Below are 15,891 nucleotides of genomic sequence, written 5' to 3' on the forward strand. Positions count from 1 at the left end.
AATCTCAAAATCAGAAACTATTTTTTCAGGATTTAGTTCATTAGATATATTAATTCCGTTTTCCTCTAGTATTTTAATAGCAACAATTACATCATTGATATTTTCATGGTTCATTATTTAGTATATAAATCTTTAAAATAAATTTTTTTATCCCTTTAGAACCCCTAGCGAGTGTTTAGCGAGTTCGTCGGGACGGTACAAACATATATTATGAAATGTGAACCTCTATTCGAGTCTTTTAGCAGGTTCATTAAGTATGCAATGAATGAATTAAGGACAGCACAAACATATGTTATGAATGAACCTCTATTCGAGTCTTTTAGCAGGTTCATTAAGTATGCAATGAATGAAATGAAATATATATAATGAAATGAATGAATGAAATGAGGCCATTTTCTCCGCTGAGAACCCACCAAATAATCAACCCGTGGGTGGTACAAAACATGTATCAACCACCAGTTGATATATGGGTGGGTGTTCTCGCGGAGAGGGGCTGGCGGTGCCCCAATTAATTATAAAAATCGCTAATATGCGTAACCACCCGACCAATTGTCAGTCATGGGATTCGATCCTGGACCGCGAGCGTCACAGTCCAATATGATACCGACTGAGCTATCGAATTTTTCTAACACTATATGTTTCGGAAGTTAATATATAGCTGAAAAGGAACTAATTTCGAATAATACAATTCTGAATTCAAGAAATACGTTTATATAATATATTTTCACCAAACAAAGCTGAATTAAGGAATTTCCCACCCACCACACCACGCCATCCGGTCCAGATCATCTAATTGCTAGATTTTTTCATCCTTCCTATGACAATTGCTAGATTTTTCCATCCTTCCTATAACATAATTGCTAGATTTTTTCATCCTTCCTATAACATAACTGCTAGATTTTTCCATCCTTCCTGTGACAATTACGAGATTTTCCATCCTCTCTCTATAACTGTTCAATGGAGAAATATATATTACGAGATTTCCCACTCGTAAATCTGTGTCATAGTCAAGGGAGTATTTAGTTGCTAATATTACTCGATAAAAAAATAACCACACATACGCATAAATACACACTTACACAATCTCGCATTATATTTCTGCACTGAACAAGGAAAATGCAACTGATTTTTAATTCTAAACACTATATGCACGTATTTCTGTAATCGAGTAAATGCATGCAGGATCCCTGTGCTGTACTGTAGATCTAAAATTAACCCGCCACAATCGATGCAGACTAGACGCTGGATTCTGCACTCAGTAAGCTGGAATATACATGTAGGTTAGATGTATTCTATGTGTCGCGCTGTTCTAAATGTTTCACGAAAAGAACAGAAAATTACACGAACTGTATATTTTTGTAAGTTAGAAATCATAAACGGGTAGGCATCACAGACCTTGGATGTTGTATATGATTACCTCCCTTTCATGAACCAAAAAATGAGTAGTATAATAATGATAATTTCTGACCCCAAAAAAATAAATCTAATTCGAAGTAGAGATGATAATTATTGATACTGAAAGGTGATTTTCTGTTTATATTTTTTTGAGAAAGCAGATCTGGTTATATTTTCTGCGATAAATTGTACCAAACGCGGATTAATATTAAAGTATTTCGCAGCTGCGTTCATAGACTGAAATGTAATTTCTTCACCGGTTTCTATGTTTGTAGACTTTACTACCCTTCTAGAAACTGTCTTACATCTTCCAGTATTACCACGTGCAGAGTTCACGCTTTGCGTGACAACACGAAGGTTGGATAAGGAGTTGTTTTGAGGATCCCCGTCAATATGACCAATAACAAAACCATCTTTGATCACTCCGAAGAAACACTCATACGTAAATCTATGACACAGATAATGTTTCTTCCCCCCCCCGCATGTGAACATTAGATAACCAACATTAGTAATATAACCAGCCAGTCTTTTTAACCTGCAGTGTCTGATCATACCATTAATATCTGATTCGTAATTCTTGATGACAGGATGTTGGATAAATTCATTTTGCTCCATATATGATAATATTATTTGTTTAAATCATTGTTTGTCTGAAAACTTAGTTAGATAATCCTCCACGGATTTTATGGCGTTTTCACTATTATTATTTTTTTGTCATAATATCTTTTAAGCTCTCTGTGTCGTTTACCACCGCACTTTCCACATAATTCTGTTTTTCCTCGCACTCCAGCACCACATCGCAGACATGGTATTGGTCCTAAGCTTCCACGGTTAACGCACTGCATGTGTTGTCCGCAAAATTCCTTTTTGCAGGATTTATTACAACGAGTCAATGAACCCACCATGAGCCATTTGCATTGAGACATTGTATACATAATATTCTTTATTTAAATATTTGTTTGAAATATAATATGAACGAATTCGATAGATTATCCCGAATAAAACCCTTAAGTGGAGATAGATTTAATCTTGACAGAATATCTCCTGGTCTACCGATACGAGATTTGGTTGATCCGAAAAACAGATTTTTTATTAATAAAATTCACGACGCCAAGAAAGAATTTCACACAGATGGTGCATCTCATGTCTGGTCAACGTTCAAGATTATACGCAGCAAAAATATCATTAACGCTATGATGAACGACAAATGAGCAGCAATTATCATTAACTATCTTGATAATCGCAAGTATCTTTTCAGAATAAAATTCGTCGTGTTGACAGAAACAGATGATTGGATTATCCGTGACAAATATGATCCTGTCCACGGTAATAAAAAAACTGTCGTACTAAGTAGAAATTCCAAGCCAGGACTATTGACTGGCATTGACAAACCGTATTATGAACGAGCATATCCTGTGACCGCGGTTATTTATGGAATCTATGTGATAAATGAAAAACCCAGCGTTGATAATCTATCGCAGATGAAATTTTCAAAAATAAATTGTGTGGCTGAACGAGTAACAGAACATTTTACAAACGCGGCCCGTGGAAACGGTCTAACGGATAAAAGACGTAAAATAATAAACACGTGGGGAGATATGGTTAAAGATACCGGTGCGTCTATCAAAGATGTAGCTGGGTTAGGAAAAATATTAAAATTTCCAATAACCGTAGCGACGATAACAGGGGAAATTTTGTATGAATCAAAATATAAATCAAAAGGAGCCTCAATTACAATTATTGATCATAACGCACACGCGTGGACTAACGCAGTAACAGTGTTTCCACGAAATCGAACTGTTAAATGTTATCCCATAGATAATTCTGATGGAGGTATGTTTGATTTTATTAACGAAATAAGTAAAAACGATCCTGTGTCAGTATGGTTATTTCAGAGTTCTAACGACGAATCAGATATGAAATTTGATCAGTTTGTGAGACCAAATGGCGTTATTTATCGAACAAATCCTCTTCACGAAAAAATGAAAAATCTTGCACTGCAATATACTGATGACGCTGACGATTTATTGAGCAGCTGTTTTACTGTTCCGTCAGTTGCGGCTCATTTTGCTAGAAAGAAAAATTCGTGGAAACCAACTCGGTTTGATTTTCTCAGTGACATAGTATCCAGTTGTGTCGAATATGGACACGGCGGATTGTGGAATACTAAATACGATCACAGAGATGTTATTTCAGTTGATATGGTTGCGTGTTATCCCGGAAGTTTTCTTGGATACGGAGATTGTTCTGTGTATTTTGAGCGATTCGGTCATCCGACGCACGAAATGACGCGAGTATCGACAAATGGACCATTACCGGATTTTGACCTAACTGGATTTGCTCGTATCGAGTCATTCGAAATGTCTAAAGGACTTCATCCAATTTGTTATGTTTGGTTTGGAAAACATTTTTCAGAAAAAATGTGGACACCAATAGTACTATTACGGTATATGCTTGATTATACGATATTAACACGGTTGATTGTAAGTGAAGCAATTATATCATATCGAAAACAAACCGAGGTTTGGTTACCACATTCGGACGAAACTGATTCGAAAGATCTTGGTAGAAAAATAATTGGCAAGTTTACACAAGGAGCAGCATATGATCACAGACGACATTGTGCAAGATTGATCATGGACGATACTGAGTTAGATTTTATAATCGTTGATACAACGAACAAGAACACGTTTATAAGTCGAGAAACAGTTTTCTTGTCAAATGGAAATAAACTAGGTACAATTGTGAGCTACATGGACGGTGAGTCACCTCAGTATACTCATATAAGATCATCGATGCTCGCGTATGTTTCAATAAATCTATTATCGATGATAAATAAGGTTTCTACGCATGCCGTCAGAGTTGCTACTGATTCGTTTTATATAAGTAAAAAACATTTAATACTGTTAGAAGGATTAAACATAGGCACTTATACATCGTGGGGTTCGTGGAGAATAAAAAATGAATATATGCTCGATTATTCCGAATCCACTGATGTTGCGGTTAAAGATATTTACTGTAAAAAATATCAAACGTTGACAACTTCGTTGTTACCATCGGTATACGATCCAATAACTAGACACAAAACGGTTTATCTAAATGGACCTGGAGGTTCTGGTAAAACCACTCGAGCTATCGAACTATTTCAGAATTCTGATATGATTGTACTAACACCTACACATAGACTAGCGAGAGAGATGAAACAACGCGGTGTTAATTCCTGTACTTATCACAGCTTTTTCCGATGGAAGGGTGATACATGGACATCTTTAAGGATGGGAGAGAAATACATTCCAAGGATCATAATATGGGATGAAATATGCACTGTACCGCTAGAAACATTAAAAACATTTCTTGATTGGTTGTTAACAAGAAATACTGCCGTGATAATGTGCGGCGATCATGGTCAACCACCACCCGTAGCTGGACCATCTCCACATGATTGGCTGAAAAATTTCGTTGACCACGCTGAAGAAGTATCTGATGATCATAGAGCACTTGATGCAGCGTTGAAGGAATTAAAAAAATTAATCAGACTACAACCGAATAAAATTCAATGTGAAATAATGCGTGAAATAATTTCAGAAACACCCATGAAAGACTTTCTGCAAACGTGGCGACCAAACGATTTGATAGTTGCAAGCAGAAAGATAGTTCGTGATAAACTTCAACGGGAATTGTTTCAGTTACAACGAGAAAAGTTTCCAACGTTGTCAGTTCCGTTATGTTATCGACCAGCAGATACGCGACGGCAAAATATCGACGTTGATATACCAGGAGAGTCAAAGAGGAAACAGAATCTTGTATTGAATGATATTGTTGCAGTTGATGTTGATGTTGTTGAAGATGCTCTACGTGCTGATAAATCCCCGTGGACGCTTGGATACGCGATGACGATTCATTCATCTCAGGGATTAACTATTACTGATACAGTTGTTTGGATCGTTGATGATCACATCGAATGGTCGAACTTGGTTTATCTCGCAGTGTCTCGAGTTAGAAAAATATCTCAATTGAGACGAATCATCATGGACTCGTCAGTGATTAGTGATGATGATGTTGACGGTGATATAATAAGAAAAAAATTATCTGGTTATGAACAGTGTGATAAAAAAATAAACGCAATTTTGATCTTGATGTTGAATTTATTAATGCGCTGAAACAACAACAGAATAATCATTGCGCAAGTTGTAATTGTATAATGCTATGGCGGTATCTGAAAAATGATCCAAGACAATCTACCGTAGATAGAAAAAATAACAATCTTGGTCATACACGAGAAAATATAATGTTGACCTGTCTTGAATGTAATCGACGTCGTGGTGCTAGTTAAGTGATCGAAATCACCGAAGTGATTTTGGTGGTAATTGTGTGTTATCGGGAATTATCTGTAATTGTTCACGCACAAATCCACGTTGAGGAGCAGCCGAATCCAGTCTGTAGATTGCAGGTCTACCTGAGGATCTTGTCACGGTGGATATCTTATGTGTGGTAACGCTCCAAATAGGATCAGTTGCTCTTTTTTTTACCGCCTTCAAGTTCACCGGGCTCGTATAAATACCTAACAGTGATATTACCTAATAATGGTTGTGCTGAAAAATCACGTTGTTGTGTAGGTATGTGCGCGCTTGTAATTGCATTAATAGGTTTCATGTTGGTCGTTCGAGTAATCTCATTATTTAATGCAGCTATCACACTTGGTAATCTTGCCACCCATTCACGAGATCTCGTATCCTGAATAAATTCCTTCGCGTATTGATATCCAAATAACCGCTCGGCAAGTGTTCGATTAAATCGCTCAACAATTGCCTGATCACGATGAATTGCAGTATGTCCTCGTCGTATTTTGGTATTATGTTGTTTCATCAGCGATGATACTGGACCAAGAAATTCCTTGCCAGGATCAACCTGTAGCAGCTGTGGCCATCGTAGACAACTTTGTGGTCCACCACCTCGTTGATAAATTCGTTTAAACGCGTCGGCTACCTCAGTTGCTGTTTTAGTCGTTAACGGTTCTGCATCTTTATATCTACTTGCAACATCAACAACAGTTAGCGCGTATTTGTACGTTTTTCTACGTACAGTATCATGTGGTAAAAACAGAATATCAGCTCGATGAACCTCATTAGGAACACTGACACTAAAATGAGCAAATCGAATTTGCTTAGGACGTGGTAGATAAATTTGCCATATTGCCTGCCTGGACAACCACGCTTTAGCAGTAGAATGTTTAACCGCTGCTGCATCAGCGAGTTTACTAATTGCTGCTTTACCCTTCCAGTATCCAACTGGTGAATAATAAATCGATTCCATTTATACATTACCAGCCCCCAGTGCTAATTTACCTTTCATCGCGGATTTTACTAACCAATTAGCTAATTTTTCTTTGATATTTTTATTTTTTATAGCATTTAACGCATGAATTAATTTCACATCTGCAATATGCCTATTTTGTAGATCATTGCTTTTATATGCGACATCATGCTCATGACAAGCTCGATCAATAGCGTTTATTGGTTTCTCGCCTGGTTTTGGTTGATCCTGATTATCAAGCCTGATATCGAGTCGAGTACCAGGACCGCAATAATTATATCCTGGTAGATGTTTTTCTCCCGAGTATTTAGCCCATGGAGTACCTGGAAACTTTGACATCAAATTTGCAATATCACCACCGCGCCTATTAGGTAAAAACGAAAATTTCTTTCTACCGCATATAGAACATTTTCCACCATATGCTATTTTTTTATTTTTTGTTATAACCGTAGCTAAATCAGTAGTTGGAGTTTTAACTTTACAGCGTAAGCAATATAAATCCATAGATATTTTATACAACATGGATATAATTGATTTCTCAGCGACAAGAAAACAAGAACCTGTCAAGCACCATCCTGCGTTACCAAATTCCATCAGAATGATAATAATAGGACCATCTGGAAGTGGAAAGACACAGTTGTTACTTAATCTTATAATGAGATGGTTAAAATGGGATAAATTATATTTGGAAGCCCCGTCAGTTGATGATCAGCGATGTTATAATGTACTTAAGGATTTTAATGAAAACGCTAACGACGTTATCGAGTTTATAACCGATATTGATGAAGCACCATCAGTTGATTCCATAGACGGACTTATTAATAATTTAGTTGTATACGACGATGTGATGCTGGACAAACAATCAAACCCAGCCAGGATTTTTTCTCGAGGTAGACATAAAAATACCGATGTTATTTATGTTACTCAACGATACACACAAATACCAAAAGTGATCAGAGATAACTGTAATATTTTAGTTGTGTTTAATGGCGTAGACACACATACGTTGCGAAATATACGATAATGTGGTCTCATTAAACAATTTTTTATCTTTCAATAAAGAATAATCAGATAAACTAAATAAAGGAGGCCTAACTCGACCCAGGAGAAACACACAGAGAATAAAAGAAGTGTGGACCTTGGATCGAGAGTAACCTACCTATCAACATCTTTAAATACTATTACGAGGAACGACGCATATTATCGCTCGAATAATACAATAGGACATATTTTTTTAACAAAATCTAAATAGTACACCGTTCCATCGTCAGAATTCGAAAACCATAAAACAAATTAAAAGATAAAATATATCATAACGGATCTTAAATCCAAATTAGGAAGAAATACAACTGGGAAAGATATTTGATTTATACTTGCTGTCTCAAACATACAGAACATATAGCATACGCACAATATAGCATCAGTACATATAGCAAACACTGAGACCTAGCCGACCTATAGCAAAGGTCACAAAATTTCAAGGGAAGGAACTTCGAGTAAGGTGAGGGAAACCAGGTTCGGACGAGCAACCCTTTAGATAACACTAAGGAAACATAAATACCCCATCAAAAATTCTAAAAACTAAATTTCTGATAGAAAATTTTGTTTAAAATAAAACATACAACACATCTGAGGGGGAAACACACAAACATAAAATACTTTTATTTTTTTGGAAGGGGGGGGGCATCTGTCTGGTATCCCCCCCCCAAAAAAAGTAATACGAATGGCAAAAAAATATACTTACAGTTTCAATCCTGAATTTCCTCAAAATGTACTTTCTTAGTTCTGCAAATCCGAATTACATGAGCCATGTCATGAGTTCTCAAGTTTGATAATCAAGTTGATTACACAATTCGAAATTGTACTGTAATTTCGACTATATTCCAAGTGCAATTACATCTTCCTTACTGTACTCAAAATGAAATAAACATTAAATTCAATAGCGTCTTTTTGATAATTGCAATTGAAACACTTCATATTTTTCCCACATAATGATTTCAAATAGTGAATGACAGAACAAAACACACTTGCAGATGTAAACACGCTTCTCCCGCGCCGCTTCAATCCGGTGTATTTCATGTACAATTTGCACAGATGAATCCAGTCCAAAATCACAAACTTTCGTCGAATCGAAACAAAATACCAAAATCTATTCATTCCAGATCAAATGGAAATGTTGTTGCAATGCGCATTCATTCACAATATGACTGCAAATTTCAATTTTAACTAGACACGCCATTTTCTTTCGAAAGTTATGTCGAGCGCGCGACTAAGTTCAAATTTATCTGGGCGGAGTTATGTGCGCATTAATAATGATGTTGTTGTGTAATGATAAATCTGCGCTTGTTTATTTAGTTTGGAAAACGGCATACAATCATTTACTTTGTTTCTAGTAGTGTATTTTGTTTATATAATTAAGGCTTAGGTAGAATAAGAAAATGAGCATATAATAAAAAGGTTACTGCATTTGTATGGGAAAATATGAACTCGTTTTGTCGGATGGATATACTGCACTCCCAAGGTCGTGCAGTATTCCATCCAAACAACTCGTTCATATTTTCCCATACAAATGCAGTAACCTATAAATATTGCACATTAGCACAAAGACGTACTGATCGGACAAAAATAGATTCCAAGTGTGCAGGTTCCGATACCGTGAATGGTTGAATGCTATTAATGAAAAGTGATGTAATCGAGAATACCAGAGAGTATGCCTGTATACCATCTGTATATTTTTGCAATTATTTACATTTGTAACAGTTCTTTTAAAATATAATAACATGTATATTTCCTATATATCTTCAATCATTCCTTCCCCTTTAGAGAGCTAAATCCACATTTCACCTAAAGATAGTGTACTTAAGTATATCTGTGTGTGTACATAACCGTCCTACCGCTACAAGCACCGTAATATGTACACACTTCTGATTAATAATTTTCATGTGTTGTACACTTAAGACTTAGTAAAACGTAAATTGTAAATGAGTTACACATACTTCTATTTTCTTATCTGAATTCTTATGCATGAGAAAAAGCCCCCTCTCCCCACCCCACCCATCCCCCGGCCGAAAAACAGACAAAAGCCCAGAGTTTATTGACTGAATGAATTGTGCACATTTTTGTCTGTACTAGTTGTAGTGAGCTCATGCTTTAGTGATATGGATGAGATCCGAATGATTTCGTCCTAAAATGTGATTTTGATATGACCGTTCCTTTGCGTTTCACTGTTTAGGATTTTATGGAGCCCAGAGTTACAACATAAACTTTGTGTAATGTGTGATTTGTCTCAAGCTTCTTTCGATGCAGTTTACTTCTGTGGAGACTTATGTTTGGTTTCCTTTTCATTTTTTTTTTCATGTCTTGTCTGAAAATTAAGAATCAATCATTCAGTTGGTTTGGGTGGTATCAATACTGCAGACGTGTGTAATTGATATCATTTCAGAAATGGGAATACATTTGTTTTTGTTGTTGTTGTAAGGTTTAACGCCATTTTTCAGCACAAGATAGGCTGTACATGGCGGCCAGTATAACTGGTGGAGGAAGAACCCTGAAAAACCCCGGGAAGAACCACCGATCCACGAGAAGCTACAGGCAAGCTTTCTCACGTACCCACGTTAGCCAAGCCTGAGACTCGAACCCACGCAGACAGAGGTGAGATGGCAATGATCCGGAAAAATACATCTGTAAATGAATGGTTAGATGATGGTTTTCTTTAACATTGACGATACAATATATTTAAAAAAACAAAACAAAACAAGCCCGACATTTATCACTTTAAGACTTTTAAAAATACCTGCCGTTCTGTTGATATATGCAAATCCTTGAGATATTTGCACATTCTGTTAAATTCGCGCATGTAACGTGCATGCTGTACCAGTTAGAAACAAAATATTATCGAATGTTTGCAAAAATCAATGCGTGTATGTTATTAATTTATCATTCTATGGATTCCTTTAATCTGCTGGATAAGGTGCGCACAGTTCTAACCAAGTCTTTAGAATTATTATTGAAGGAAACTCCAAAAAAATATCTCAGAATCGGATAACATGGTGCGATTTATCTTGTGTCTGCTATGTTGGTTATGTTGTATAGTCTGCTGTTCATGAACAAAGAAGCAGACTCCCGTAATTTTTCCAAAACTGTTGCCTTGTTCAAATATCCAAGGATTTTAACCGTCCCACAAATATCCAAGGATTTTAACGATCCGACAAATATCCAAGGATTTTAACGGTCCGACAAATATCCATGGATTTTAACGGTCCGACAAATATCCGAGATGTTGCGATTGATCGACTTGATAAGTTTGCACAGCTTATAACGTTCAAGCGTTAATTATCGTGTTATGAAGCCCGCATATTTGATGGCCGTGATTTTGGCGAAAGGTGGTCTGTATGATAATTCTCGCAAAAATGGGTGTTTTTGCGGTTTATGAACGAAACAACTAGCTCTAACATGTGCAAAATCCACGTGTAAAAATCAACCCAGACGTCTTTATTTTGTTGCAAATCCTGACCAGTTGCTCACACCTTCAACAGTGTTACAAGCTACTATTACGACTCAATGGTCTTAACTAGGTAATAGAAAATAGCAGAAACCAATACGTTTTGTAAAATTCAATAAAATAGTTTATTTGCTTGAATAAAAATGAAAAATGTAAATAGAGCGTACGGTATTGCGAATTAAATCCCAAATAGTTTTAGAATTTCTAACACAAGTCCTAACGAACAAAGTTCTGAATAATCTTTAGTGGTATTGCAAATAAAATCCAACGACGAAGGTGTTGCAAAGCCTGTGGTGGCCTATAGTCTAGAATGTACATATGTACTAATAGCCTGAAGTGTAATGATGTGCCAAGTCTTTTGATGAATCACAATAATGTAATCCAAAACGTCTTGTTGGAATTCACTATACCTTCAAGTCAATATTTCTGTCCAAGAATATTATTTATCAGCACTTTGTATTTCCAGTGAATAATAATTTAAAATAAATAATTTCAGCCGAAATCAAATACTAAACACAACAAATGAGTCTGCTTGAAGCTCTTACAGCACGAATAAATAATCTTTCCAGTAAACAGTATTATAAAAATAATCAACATTAAGACATAAAATAATAACCCGGATGAGAGCCAAAAGTTAATTTCTAGAACAATCTATTTATAACTGGAAGGTATGTTACTAAAATTATACTTAGGAACATGATAAACATAATGTCGTTGACTCAGACAATGATAATAATCCTAATATTCAACCTAGACTCACAGAGAAATATAAGATATGTATTAGTTGTTTACAGAATATAAACAGTCAATGATTTTGGTCAGGTAGACAATGAACTTGATTTTTGACAAGGTCAGCTACAAAATACAATTTACATAACCACAAATCTAATGAATAAAAAGACATATAAAACAATGCGAATTAAATATACTTAATACCGCATCAATGAAACGAGGTATTTTCTATTCGATCGAGCTATCATACATACATACATAGTATAGAGTGTGTGTGGGGGGGGGGGTCGAGAGAGAAAGGAGTTGTAGAATTTTATCTTCTCATCTTTCTCTTCACTATTTTTACAGGTTTCAAAACGTACAAGCTAGTGTACAAAATGCCCAGTTACTTACCAGGAACGAATCAGTGCCAGTTTATCTGCGGATGTCACTCTGCAAAAGTCCTTGAGAAACCATTACTTTTTGATGTGACTTCAGATCCGGGCGAAAGGTCACCCCTACCGAGCATTTACCCTGGATACAGTGACATAATCGAAGCCATAACGGAAGCTGTAGCAAAGCATAAGTCGTCCATCGTTCCTGTCGAAAGTCAGTTTACTGCAGCAAAACTTATATGGAGACCACATTGGCAAGACTGTTGTAATTTTCCAGAATGTAGTTGTACTGATCCAAAATATGCCTAGTAGAATTTAAGTCATGCTTGTTATATAATTATTGATTACATATTTAAAGAGCACAGATTATTTAATTTCCTTTTTGAACAACACGTTTCCATGCAATGTGTATTCGTTGAAGGACTAAAAGTATTGTAAATCCGTGTGTAATGATATTTAATTTAATTGTCTGTTAGTTTTAAAAATTTTTTATTTCATTACATGTTATTGTAATGTAACATTGTATGCTGGACTTGACCTTGTCCGAAACTGAGTTCATTTCTGCTTGACCTGATTGACTATTTTTTTTATTATAAAATTTCATTTATGTAAACATCTAAAAATAGCTTAATTATTCTATATGTGTAAGAGCCTTTTAACAAAATTATTATTCAGGTAAACAAAAAGTGGTAAATATGTTCATCATCGTCAGGGTTTCGGAGATTCCCATGTGAATTTCATAGGTCATTGTGTTGGAAGTAAAGACGGCTCAATAGACGATTCTAGAAGGTTATTTTGCATTAGGTAATGGTTGCTTTTAGAAAATGCTAATGTGACCTGAGCTCAAGCAGAGAATTATATTATCTTGCGATTGTGAAGATTTTTACCAGTCCTGCTTTAATATCTGGCACTGTAAGTTGTATTATGTTGTGACAGTTTGGGCTGAAATTTTTTCTTCTTCAAATTCTTGAATTTTTAAGTGATCAGTTTCTCGGGAAATGCAAAAATGCTCTGACAAAATTCTTGCATAAAGACATTTCCTGAATTTATACTTAATTCAAACCTGGAATAATATTTCTGTGATTCAAAAAGAGACACACCATCACTTCGCTGACCATAACAGACACGTCATCTCCTTCAATTTTGGATCTCTTCGGGACTTGAGCTGAGTTGTATTCGGGATATTTTAATACTAGGACTTTTGTCTTTAATTCTTGGATTATTTTTGGATTTAATTCGCAATACCGTAAGTTCTTTTTGTCTCATTTTTCACTTTGTATCCTAGGGAAATAAATTATTTGTTAAATTTTACAAAACTTGTTATCTTCACTCTTTTCTGTTAATTATGTTAAGAGCATAGACACGTAACATCGTGTATCTTTGAGACAGTATGTATTAGGTAGACATTACAATGAATAATTAAAAAATGAATACAATACTGCTTTATGTCGTTAACCAGTCTCGGATTCACCACCAGCGCTTTTTATTTATATAGAAAAGGAGTCTAAGCCGATTACTTTCTCCATAATTGATAAAAAAATAGTATTTCATAGTGTATAAAACTGAAACTAGTGTTATGATTTTATGTTAATTTGCAAAAAATTTAATTCTACGTTTCTGTCTATCTGTCTTTCTGCAAGCATGCATATATGTATGTATGTATGTATGTATGTATGTATGTATGTATGTATGTATGTATGTATGTATGTATGTATGCACTATGTATGTACGAAACTACGGGATATTCCCCACTGGCTCATTTTGTGGTCTTTCCACCCTTTCAAGACTGTATCTAGCATAACAATTTTACCTCTGTATGAGCGTTGTTTGTTCTTCACCTTAAAGTTTGAGCGTACACACGCAAACATCCACGTGATTCATTCGTGGTGGGTAGGGTCTCGTCAGGATGGAAATGCCCGCAAAGAAAGTCAGTGGGACAAATACCGGCCTTTCGTACTAATTTTGCAGTGATTGAAGAAACGATATATAAAAATATCCAGCAGAGAGTAATGCACTCAAACGAGCAAGTCTATGGTAGCGATCAATATTTGCAGTGCCAGGCTTAGCATACTGAATGAACATATTATTGCTGCCTTTTAACAGTGTGTTAATATCTCTATAACCATTGGTATATGTAAATCGATAATTTCATACTGGAAAAAGGAAAATATGGTTGATCTGTGAATATTCTAGTACTGAAGAAAATGTTAGTGACTGCTTGTGTACAGATGTGGAATGGTGGCGAAATTATTGATTCGCAAAATGTGTTGAATAAATTCATGGAAGTTTCAAAGTGCGTAAGTCTTCCAAAAGAACGGAATGTCAAAAATGTGACGGATAAATTGAAATTGCTGTATCGTTTCAATGCATCATACAGCTTCAGTAAAGAAGCACAGACTATGTACGATTTCTCCGGTTCAATTTCAGAGCACTTTGATAAGTTGGTTATTCGGGTAGTAACTTTAGAAATAGAACGAAATAAACGTGGGCAGAATTTTGAGGCAAATAAAACTGAAAATAATATGCGGAATATCGTGATGAAAGAGGACACCCTCAAAATAAACATAATCACTTGCCCAAAATATACCTAAAGCGAGTGACTTTTTTGATGAGGTCAGAGACGAAGATATTTTAGAGCAGGCTAATTAGACTTTGGGGTCATAAGTAGAAGAATGGCGTTTGTTTTGCACGGCAGTACACCACAAATCAGAAAAGAGACGGCGAGAATATATAACAATTTTGAGACACTCTCATCAAGCACATGGTGGATAAAATTCACGAGATCAGGTTTAACATTATTTGGTACATGCAACAGTCGTCTGAGAAAACTGATGTTACCCGATGATGACTCCTTGCGCTTATTAAGGTGGACCTATTTTTGCGAGGTGTTTTACAATCCAGCATAAAGATTTCGCTGTGGACACTGAGATAGGCATACCTAATTATTTGGCAAGGGTTTATTTACAGCTTCGTGTTAAGAAAGGAAAGTACGAGTAGGGGTGCTGCTAACAATACAGAACAGAAAATATAGCTGTGTTTTCGCCAATTAGAAAAACGCTTTTATGGGTATGCATATTAGAATGGAGATAAGAATATGTATGTGTGTATCTAAGAATGTGTATGTATGTATATAATAACATGTATGTATGTATATAATAATATATACGTATGTATATAAAGAATGCATGTAAGAATGTGCATGTATGTATATAGGAATGTGTATGTATGCATATAAGAATATGTATGTATGTATAATAATGTATACGTATGTATATAAGAATGCATGTAAGAATATGTATGTATGTATACAGGAACGTGTATGTATGTATATATATAAGAATGTGTATGTATGTATATAAGAATGTGTATGTAGGTATATAATAATGTATACATATGTATAAAAGAATGTCCATGCATGTATATAAGAATTTGTATCTCTATAAAAATGTGTAAGTATGTATATAAGAATGTGCATGTATGTATGCATATAAGAATGTGTATCTATATAAAAATGTGTATGTATGTATATAATAATGTATACGTATGTATATAACAATGTGTATGCATGTATATAAA

The 15,891-nt window shown here is 35.3% G+C and overlaps 1 protein-coding gene across 1 annotated transcript in view; it reads left to right on the forward strand.

Annotated features, from left to right (window-relative positions):
* LOC149795666 (steryl-sulfatase-like) overlaps positions 1–13,751 on the forward strand; it is a 78,030-nt gene extending 64,279 nt beyond the window's left edge. Inside the window, exon 6 of the mRNA XM_089965506.1 lies at positions 12,290–13,751. Within this exon, the coding sequence (XP_089821632.1) occupies positions 12,290–12,624 (335 nt within the window). The 3' untranslated portion in view covers positions 12,625–13,751. The remainder of the gene's footprint in view (positions 1–12,289) is intronic.
* The last annotated feature ends 2,140 nt before the right edge of the window (positions 13,752–15,891 follow it).

The sequence above is a fragment of the Sinohyriopsis cumingii genome, chromosome 7 (genome assembly GCF_028554795.1).
Source record: "Sinohyriopsis cumingii isolate HCF-2022 chromosome 7, ASM2855479v2, whole genome shotgun sequence".
Classification (NCBI taxonomy): Eukaryota; Metazoa; Mollusca; class Bivalvia; order Unionida; family Unionidae; genus Sinohyriopsis; species Sinohyriopsis cumingii.